General features: G+C 40.9%; 1 protein-coding gene across 3 annotated transcripts in view; it reads left to right on the forward strand.

Annotated features, from left to right (window-relative positions):
* uxs1 (UDP-glucuronate decarboxylase 1) overlaps window positions 1-9,980 on the forward strand; it is a 103,431-nt gene extending 93,451 nt beyond the window's left edge. For all 3 annotated transcript variants that reach the window (XM_059964372.1, XM_059964373.1, XM_059964374.1), the window contains one exon: window positions 6,729-9,980. In XM_059964372.1, the coding sequence (XP_059820355.1) occupies window positions 6,729-6,860 (132 nt within the window). In that variant the 3' untranslated portion in view covers window positions 6,861-9,980. The remainder of the gene's footprint in view (window positions 1-6,728) is intronic.
* The last annotated feature ends 65 nt before the right edge of the window (window positions 9,981-10,045 follow it).

The raw sequence follows: 10,045 nt of genomic DNA on the forward strand, positions 1-10,045 counted from the left end.
GGAAGTAGGTACAGAGGAGATGCCCATAAGACAAAGGAGCAGAAGACGGCCATTCAGCCCATTGAGTCTGCTCCGCCATTTCATCATGAGCTGATCCAATCTCCCCTTTAGTCCCATTCCCCCACCTTCTCACCATAACCTTTGATGCCCTGACTACTCAGATACCTATCAATCTCTGCCTTAAATACACCCAATGACTTGGCCTCCACTGCCGCCCGTGGCAACAAATTCCATAGATTCACCACCCTCTGGCTAAAAAAATTCTCTGTTCTGTTCTGAATGGGCGCCCTGCAATCCTCAAGTCATGCCCTGCAATCCTCAAGTCATGTCCTCTCGTACTAGACATCCCCACCATGGGAAACAACTTTGCCACATCCACTCTGTCCATGCCTTTCAACATTCAAAATATTTCTGTGAAGTCCCCCCTCATTGTTCTATAATCCAAGGAGTACAGTCCAAGAGTGGTCAAACGTTCCTCATATGTTAACCCTCTCATTCCTGGAATCATTTTAGTGAATCTTCTCTGAACCCTCTCCAATGTCAGCACATCCTTTCTTAAATAAGGAGCCCAAAACAGCACACAGTATTCCAAGTGAGGTCTTACCAGTGCTTTATGGAGCCTCAACATCACATCCCTGCTCCTATACTCTATTCCTCTAGAAATGAATGCCAACATTACTTTCGCCTTCCTCACCACCAACTCAACCTTAAGGGTATCTTGCACGAGGACTCCCAAGTCACGTTGCATTTCAGAACTTTGAATTCTCTCCCCATTTAAATAATAGTCTGCCCATTTATTTCTTCTACCAAAGTACATGACCGTACACTTTACAACATTGTCATTCATTTGCCACTTCTTTGCACATTCCCCCAATCTATCCAAGTCTCTCTGCAGACTCTGTTTCCTCAGCACTACCAGCCCCTCCACCTATCTTTGTATCATCAACAAACTTAGCCACAAAGCCATCTATTCCATAATCCAAATCATTGATATACATTGTAAAAAGAAGCAGCCCCAACACGGAGCCCTGTGGAACACACTGGTAACTGGCAGCCAACCAGAATGGGATCCCTTTGTTCCCACTCTCTGTTTCCTGCCAATCAACCACTGCTCTATCCACGTATGTAACTTTCCCGTAATTCCATGGGCTCTTACCTTGTTTAGCAGCCTCATGTGCGGCACCTTGTCAAAGGCCTTCTAAAAATCCAAATACACAACATCCACTGCATCTCCCTTGTCTAGCCTACTTGTAATTTCCTCAAAAAAATTGCACTAGGTTTGTCAAGCAGGATTTTCCTTTAAGGAAACCATGCTGAGTTCTGCCTATCCTGTCATATGCCTCCTCATAACCTCATCCTTGACAATCGACTCCCAACAACTTCCCAACCACTGACGTCAAGCTAACAGGTCTATATTTTCCTTAGCAAACACGAGGATATCTGCAGATGCTGGAAATTTAAACAACAACACACACAAAATGCTGGTGGAACACAGCAGGCCAGGCAGCATCTATAGGAGAAGCACTGTCGACGTTTCGGGCCGACACCCTTCGTCAGGACACCCTTCCTGAGTACTTTCTCTGTTGTAATTGTGACTGCGCATCCTTGAATGTCCGGTGTATTGCTGATGTCTTCCTCAGTGAAGACTGATGCAAAATATTGGTTCAGTTCCTCTGCCATCTCCTTAGCTTCCATTACAATTTCTCCAGCATCATTTTCTATTGGTCCTATATCTACTCTCACCTGTCTTTTACTCTTTATATACTTGAGAAAGCTTTTAGTATCCTCTTTGATATTATTTGCTAGCTTCCTTTCATAATTCTTTTCCCTCTTAATGACCTTCTTAGTTTCCTTTTGTAAGCTTTTAAAAACTTCCCAATCCTCTGTCTTCCCACTAATTTTTGCTACCTTGTATGCCCTCTCCTTTGCTTTTACTTTGGCTTTGACTTGTCAGCCGCAGTTGCATCCTTTTTCCATTCGAAAATTTCTTCTTCTTTGGAATACATCTGTCTTGCACTTTCCTCACTTCTCGCACAAACTCCAGCCACTGCTGCTCTGCTGTCCTTCCCGCTAGTGTCCCTTTCCAGTGAACCTTGGCCAGTTCCTCTCTCATGCCACTGTAATTTCCTTGACTCCACTGAAATACTGACACATCAGAGTTCGGCTTCTCTTTTTCAAATTTCACAGTGAACTCAGTCATGTGTTCACTGCCTCCTTAGGGTTCCTTCACTTCCATCTCTCTAATCACCTCTGGTTCATTACACAATACCCAATCCAGTACAGCCAATCCCCCAATGGGCTCAACAAGCTGTTCTAAAAAGCCATCTCATAGACATTCTACAAATTCTCCCTCTTGAGATCCAGTGCCGACCTGATTTTCCCAATCCACTCACATGTTAAAATCCCCTACAATTATCATAACACTGCCCTTCTGGCAAGGCTTTTCTATTTCCTGTTGTAATTTGTAGTCCACATCACTGCAGCTGTTTGGAGGCCTGTAGATAACTGCCATCAGGGTCCTTTTACCCCTGAGGTTTCTTAGCTCAACCCATAAAGATTCTGTACCTTCCGATCCTATGTCAGCTCTTTCTAATGATTTAATATCATTTCTTACCAATAAAGCCACGCCACCCCCTCTGCCACCTGCCTATCCTTCCGATAAACCATGTATCCTTGGACGTTCAACTCCCAGAGACATGCAGCCTTTAGCCACGTCTTAGTGATGGCCACAATATCATACCTGCCAATCTGTAACTGTACAACAAGATCATCCACCTTATTCCTTATGCTGCATGCATTTAAGTATAACACCTTAAGTCCAGTATTTGGAACTTTTTGCATTGATTGCACTGCAACTCATCCCAATGGCTGCAAGTTTGCTCCATCTCCTGCCTGTCCTTCCTGACATCCTTACTGCTCACTACCTTAGATCTATTTCTGTTTTCCCTCCCCTCCGCTCCAACATTCCAGTTCCCATCCCCCTGCCAAATTAGTTTAAACACCCCCCCCCCCCCCCCCGCCCCAACAGCTCTATTAAACCTTTCTACCAGGATATTGGTCCCCCTAGGATTCAAGTGTAACCCGTCCATTTTGTACAGGTCACACCTGCCCCAAAAGAGGTCCCAGTGATCCAGAAACTTGAATCCCTGCCCCCTGCTCCAATCCCTCAGCCACACATTTATCCTCCACCTCATTCCATTCCTACTCTCACTGTCGCTTGGCACAGGCAGTAAACCCGAGCTACTACCTTTGTGGTCCTTCTTCTCAACTGCCTTCCTAACTCCCTACATTCTCCTTTCGGGACCTCTTCCCTGTAACCAACCTTTGTCATTGGTACCTATATGTACCATGACCTCTGGCTGAGGGTGAGGACCCTCCCACTTCAGGATATCTTGGACACGATCAGAAACATCCCGGACCCTGGCACCAGAGAGGCAAACTACCATCTGGGTCTCCTGACTGCGTCCACAGAATCAGCTATCTGACCCCCTAACTACTGAGTCCCCTATTACTACTGCCTTCCTCTTCCTATCCCTACTCTTCTCAGCTACAGGGCCGGTACCCTGTGCCGGAGGTACGGCCATTGTTGCTTCCCCAGGTAGGCTGTCCCTCTTCTCCCCCCCCTCCAAACAGTACTCAAACAGGAGTACTTATTGTCAAGGGGTACAGCCACTGGGGTTCTCTCTAGTACTTGACTCTTCCTCTTCCCCCTCCTAACCATGACCCACCTGACTGCCTCCTGTGGCCCCGGTGTGGCCACCTGCCTGTAACTCCTCTCTATCAACTCCTCACTCTCCCTGACCAGATGAAGGTCATCGAGCTGCAGCTCCAGTTCCCTAACATGGTCCCTTAGGAGCTGCAGCTCAGCACACCTGGCGCAGATGTGGACATCCAGGAGGCTAGGAGACTCTAGGATCTCCACATCTGACACCAAGAACAACAAGCTGCCCTCACACTCATACTTCCCCCATTTCTCAAATAACAGGAAAAACTGAAACCTAAACTTACCTTGCCTCGCCCGCCTTTGCCTAAGCCCATTGAGCCAAAGCCCTTAAGCCTTCACTCTGCTCCCAGCTCACTCCACTGCCTGCTGTATAAGGCTGTGTCCTTTTTAAATCTTCCCTGCTTCACTGCCCATCGTCACACGCCTGTGCAGTCCCGCCTCTCTCAACTCCGATGAGAATAAGAAAAAATCAAAATGGTTCCTACCGCACTCCCGTTCTCATCCTCCGACTTCCTTCTCCAAAATTGGGGTAAGTTTTTTATGCAGAGAGTGGTGAGTGTGTGGAATGGGCTGCCGGTGAAGGCGGATATGATAGGGTTTTTTAAGAGGCTCCTGGATAGGTACATGGAGCTTAGGAAAATAGAGAGCGATGGGTTACCCTAGGTAATTTCTAAAGTAAGCACATGTTCGGCACAGCATTGTGAGCCAAAGGGCCTGTATTGTACTGTAGATTTTCTGTTCTATGTACTTGATGACACAGGAGAAGATAGGACAAAGTCAGCATGGTTCCTTAAGGGAAACTTGATGAACCTGTTGAATTTGTTGATGAGATTACAAGTAGGATAGATGAAGGGGATGTAGTGAATGTTGTATATTTGGACCTTCTGAAGGCCTTTGTCAAGGTGCCACACGTGAGGCTGCTTACCAAGTTAAGAGCCCATGGTATTAAAGGAAAGTTACTAACATGGTTGGAGGCAGCGAGTGGGAATAAAAGGATCCTTGTCTGGTTGGCTGCCAGTGACTATTGGTGTTCTGCAGGGGTCGCTGTTGAGACTGCTCCTTTTTATGCTGCATATCAGTGGTTTAGATGATGAAATAGGTGGCTTTGTAACTAAATTTGCAGATGATATGAAGATTGTTGGAGGGCCAGGTAGTGTTGAGGAAACAGGTCGGCTGCAGAAGGACTTAGACAGATTAAGAGAATGGGCAAGAAAGTGACAATCGAAATACAATGTTGGAAAATGCATGGTAGGTAGTAGAAGTAAATGTGCAGACTATTTTCCAAATGGGGTGAAAATCCAAAAATCTGAGATGCAAAAGGACTTGGGAGCCCTTGTGCGGAACACCCTAAAGGTTAACTTGCAGGTTGAGTTGGTGACGAGGAAGGCTAATTCAATGTTACCATTCATTTCAAGAGTTCTAGAGTACAAGAGCAAGGAAGTGATGCTGAAGCACTGGTGAGGTCTCACCTTGTATTGTGAACAGTTTTGGGCACTCATTTGAGAAAAGATGTGCTGTCATTGGAGAGGGTTCACAAGGATGATTCAGGGAATGAAAGGGTTATCATACGAGGAATGTTTGATGGCTCTACTTACTGGAATTCAGAAGGATGAAGAGGGAATCTCATTGAAACCTTTTGAATGTTGAAAGACCTGGACAGTGTAGATGTGGAATGGATATTTCCCCATGGTGGGGTGTCTAGGACAAGAGGGCACAGCCTTAAGATAGAGGGGCGTTCATTTAAAACAGATGTGGAGAAATTCCTTTAACCAAAGGGTGGTGAATTTGTAGAATTTGTTATCCCAGGCAGCTATGGCGGCCAGGTCATTGTGTGTATTTAAGGCAGTGATTGATAGGTTCTTGATTGGACATGGCATCAAAGGTTGGGCAGAGACGGCCAGGGAGTGGGATTGAGGAGGGGAGAAATGATCAACCATGATTGAATAGCAGAGCAGACTTGATGGGCCAAATGGCTTAATTCTGCTCCTATGTCTTAAGGTCTTATGGTCTTATCTTGGTTACCAGAACAGATTAGAGCTGGATTTCCTGAGGAATGTGGCCCACCTGACACCCAAACACTTCCCAACATTTAAGGGAGACAAATCAGAAGTGTGATGGAATCTTCTAATTGCCTCTGTGTGCAGTACCAAACTCTCAAGAAATACAACATCCAGGATGGGCAGCCTGGTTGGTTCATGTCCCATCTAAGAAACTTAAGTATTCATTGTCTGCACCACTGGTATACAATGGCTGCTGGGTGACCCTTACCGTTCAAGATGTGCCACCTTCTTGTTGCCTCTATTGGGTAGGAAGTACAGGAACCTGAAGACACACAATTTGTTCAGAAACAGCTTCTTTCCTTTTGGATTCTGAATTCTGAATGGTCTCTGTGCACTGTCTTGTTATTTCTTTCTTTTTGCTTTATCTTTATAATTTATAGTAATTTCTTGTGTGTTCCCTGTACTATTGCTGTAGGACAACGAATTTCATATCATCAAAGTCAATGACAATAATTCTGATTCATCTATAAAATAGGTTGGTTACTTACCCAGATTACCTTGACTGTACCACCTAAATCCACAGCCTCTACCACCAAAAATGATAGTGGGTGTGTGAGAAGCCCTCTGCCTGCAGGTTTTCTAGCACCACATCATACACCATACTGACTTAGAGGTTTATTTCCTCTCCTTCATCTTTGTGAGATCAAAAGACTGAAACTCCTTCCCTAACGATAGTGTGAGTGTACCTTCAAACAAAGATACCACCTTTGCAAAGGCATTTGGGAATAAGCAATAAATACAGTTCCCTGATGAGTTTTTTTAATTGTATCTTTAGTTTCAATGAGGGTTTGCAGCATTTGTCTATAAAGCATTCCTATATTAATGTGATAAAATGCAACAGGTGTGTGGGGTTTAGTACAACACGTTTTATATTATCTGTGGTTTCGTTGCAAGGTGTAAAGAAATAACAATATTTTTACATATTTCCCACTTTCTCTACATAGGTTCCCCTGGAAGAAGGCCTAAACAAAACAATCGACTACTTCCGTAAAGAACTAGAATATCAGGCAAATAATCAATATATCCCAAAACCGAAACCTGCTAAAACAAAGAAAGCCAGAGTGAGACACGCCTGATGGACTGAAGGAGATTAAGCCATCAACACCCCAGGGAATAGAATGAAAAATTAGTTATTCAAGAACCTCCGAAAAATAATTAAAATTGAACTCTAATTTGTAGTTTGAGCTTGCTTCTACAGATGGATGTGCCTACAAAAAAAGAAGAAAATTCAGATCTTGCCTTGCACTTTTTAATCTATTTTATTTAAAGTGGCATTGCATTCTTGGGTAGCTTTATATGTACTTAGTTTATTTTGTTTGTCTTTGAACTATTTTTTTCATTGACATGAAGGATTTTACATTTTAAAACCTGTTTGTAGTAGGCTTACTTAAAACAAGAGGTACTGCTTTATTTTTACCATGATCATGTGCAATGATTTTCAGTCAATCTAACTGTGTGGTTAGGTGCAATCAGTGGTTGATCTTGACATCTAAGTGGTTCCTCATTCACAAACTTTGCTTGTTCCTTTTTAAGAGTTGTAAAAATGTTCTAAAATTAGGGGATATATTTCTTTTTGTAAGATCTATTTGTTATATAAGAGTTTAAAAAGAAAGTAGTTGTCTCAATCACTGCTACATGGTGTATGTGCTTGGAGGGAGAAGTGTGTGAATTTGCGTACGTATGTATTTTAAGTGTTGATTTAAAACATGTTGGTGGGATATTTAAGCTATTTTTTACATGTAGAATTACAAAAAATTGTTATTTGTATGTCTTGTTTTGTGAGATGTTTATATCGTCTTAAAGTTGTTAAAATTGGAAATGTCAATTTACTTTTACCTAAATAGTTCCCAATTTAAATGAAAATTTAAAAACTCATTGGTGATTGTTGTCATTCTTATTTTTTTTCAACCAGTAAATAAAACTGGGAAGAGATGGCCTAGTCTCAGATTTACAACCAAACAGATGATGATGGCAACTTTCCATGGGATCCTCCACTTTCTTAATTGGTTTAATGTTCACAGTAGCTTGGAATGCAGGGACTGATCTACCTGGGTGTCTATCATCTTCCTGAAACCAAATCTGTTTATTTGAGTTCTAACTGTCAGAAAAGGACAAACACAGCCTCAATCTTTAGAGAAACTAGATTTATTAAAATATGCTTAAAATCACCTAATTCAAATTCCCATCATGAGATCTGGTCATTGTCAGAATGCCTTTCAGGTCCAAAATGATTACGCTCATGCTGCCCCATATTAAACTCCATCCTATTTATATTTCACTTATATTTCGCTGTTTCCCATTTATACAACTAACAATGCCACCGAACTTAATATTATATCCAAACTTAGTTGTTTATCTCTCACCTCCTTTCCCTTTTGACCAGCTTCCAAAGAGAAAGAAAGATACTTTGTGCAGGTCCTTTGAAACACTAGTTTCATCCAGACCATTGTAGAATGTTATCTTTATTTTTGCCATCTTTTATCCCTATTGGCCAATGATGCACGAATCTTCTTTGCAATCTTGAATATTTGTGGTTTAAATTATTTTTAGGTACATGTATTTGGAAATCATATTTATAAACACATGCTGTAGTCAGCTAAAATGAAAATTTCCTCCAGGTTAGGTAGTATGACTTGCTCTTTGTTAACTTTCTAATCAGATGGTAATTTATAAAATGGGACTATCCATTGGATACACTTGATATCCCCACAATTTGTATGAAATACAGGTCAAACTGTTGTTTTCTAAGAATTTCAGCCTAAATTTTTTCAAATCTCAAAGCATATTCCCCAAAGTTGGACAACTTTGCAAAGTAATAACTTAAGACAGCTGTAGTTTTCATGGTTCAGATTATTGTTACATGGAAGCTGTATATCCTTGTGTTAAAAGTTTGTAGCCTATCTATTGGACATACCAGAATGCTATTTTAATCATTCAGAAACTCCTTTGACCAAAATATCTTGAAAGGATTGAGTCTGAATATTTTCTTTTTACACTATGTTTCAATCATTCTCCTTCGTATGCTTAGTTAGAAATTGTTTTAATGTTTTGTTTATCTAACACTTATCAAAGCAAGGTTTATTCATGTTTTGTGATGTTTAGTAGAAGTGCAGAAGCTGAAATTTATCAGTGCAGATTTCTGGGTAAGATAAGTACAGTAAAACTGTGAAACACTAATGCACTCAGGATTTTAGTAGTGTGGCAGCAGCAGTTTTTTCTGGATTATTAGTCATTACTTCTATTTTCACTTAACATGTTTCATCATAGAGTAATCAATTTTCTGTCAGACTTAGTGAATTTTAGACAATAAAGAATGTACAGTGAACACTCTGGACCCCAGCTCTGGCTGCACAATCTTTCTGCTGTTTGTACTTTGGACTATTAAGTGAACATTAAGCCAAACCATCAGGATTTCTGAACAATTAGATAGTGGATTATCAGAGCTTTACTATATTGTGGAAAAAAATGTCTGTCTTAATCATATTTCAAAGCAGTGAATACTTTGAGAGTAACTATTGGCATGTAAGATTTATGGCAATATATAAACATTAATATTTACACTACACATGAAATTGCTGTCCTGAATTGAATGCAGGGTAATGTTGCAATTGATTGACATTTATACATGGGTATGATGTGTTGGTGTCTAAGTTGAAGGGGTCTGTATATGTTGGTTTCAGCTCTAAGATGAATGATTGAGTTGTAGGTTGACTGAGACTTGTTTTCAATCCATAGTGCCCCAAATAATGTGCCTTAACTGTATTTTGAAAGTATTAATGGGATTTTTTAAAACTATTTCACATTTGTGCTGCCTCTTTGAGTGATATTGGCAGGCTAAATTGTTAAAAGTAAATTTTATGGGACTTGTACAACCAAAGGCACATTTTTGTAAGTTTTGCCTAGACTTGAACACAAGTCCACAATCAAAAGATTGCTGTGTAGGTTTGTTGACATAAACCTTTAATATACTATATTAACCTCCTATTGTTTGAGTCACACTTTGATGTGACCCTTTTATTTTAAGTAAATCCAATTAATGTCTTGTCTACTATAATCTATTGTGAACAAGTCCCTACCATGCCTCTTATAAGGTGAATAATGGAAAGTTGGTGCTTGAATTTTCTGTACATGAATTTTTGGAATAGTTAATATTCCAATTCTGTTTGGTTGTAAATAAATAAAGGTTTTGAAATTTGTGGAAATTGATTTGGAGTTTTCTGTTAACATTATAATAGGAAATTCATGAAGCAACCAGAGTTGA

Source organism: Hypanus sabinus, chromosome 3 (assembly GCF_030144855.1).
Source record: "Hypanus sabinus isolate sHypSab1 chromosome 3, sHypSab1.hap1, whole genome shotgun sequence".
Taxonomy (NCBI): domain Eukaryota; kingdom Metazoa; phylum Chordata; class Chondrichthyes; order Myliobatiformes; family Dasyatidae; genus Hypanus; species Hypanus sabinus.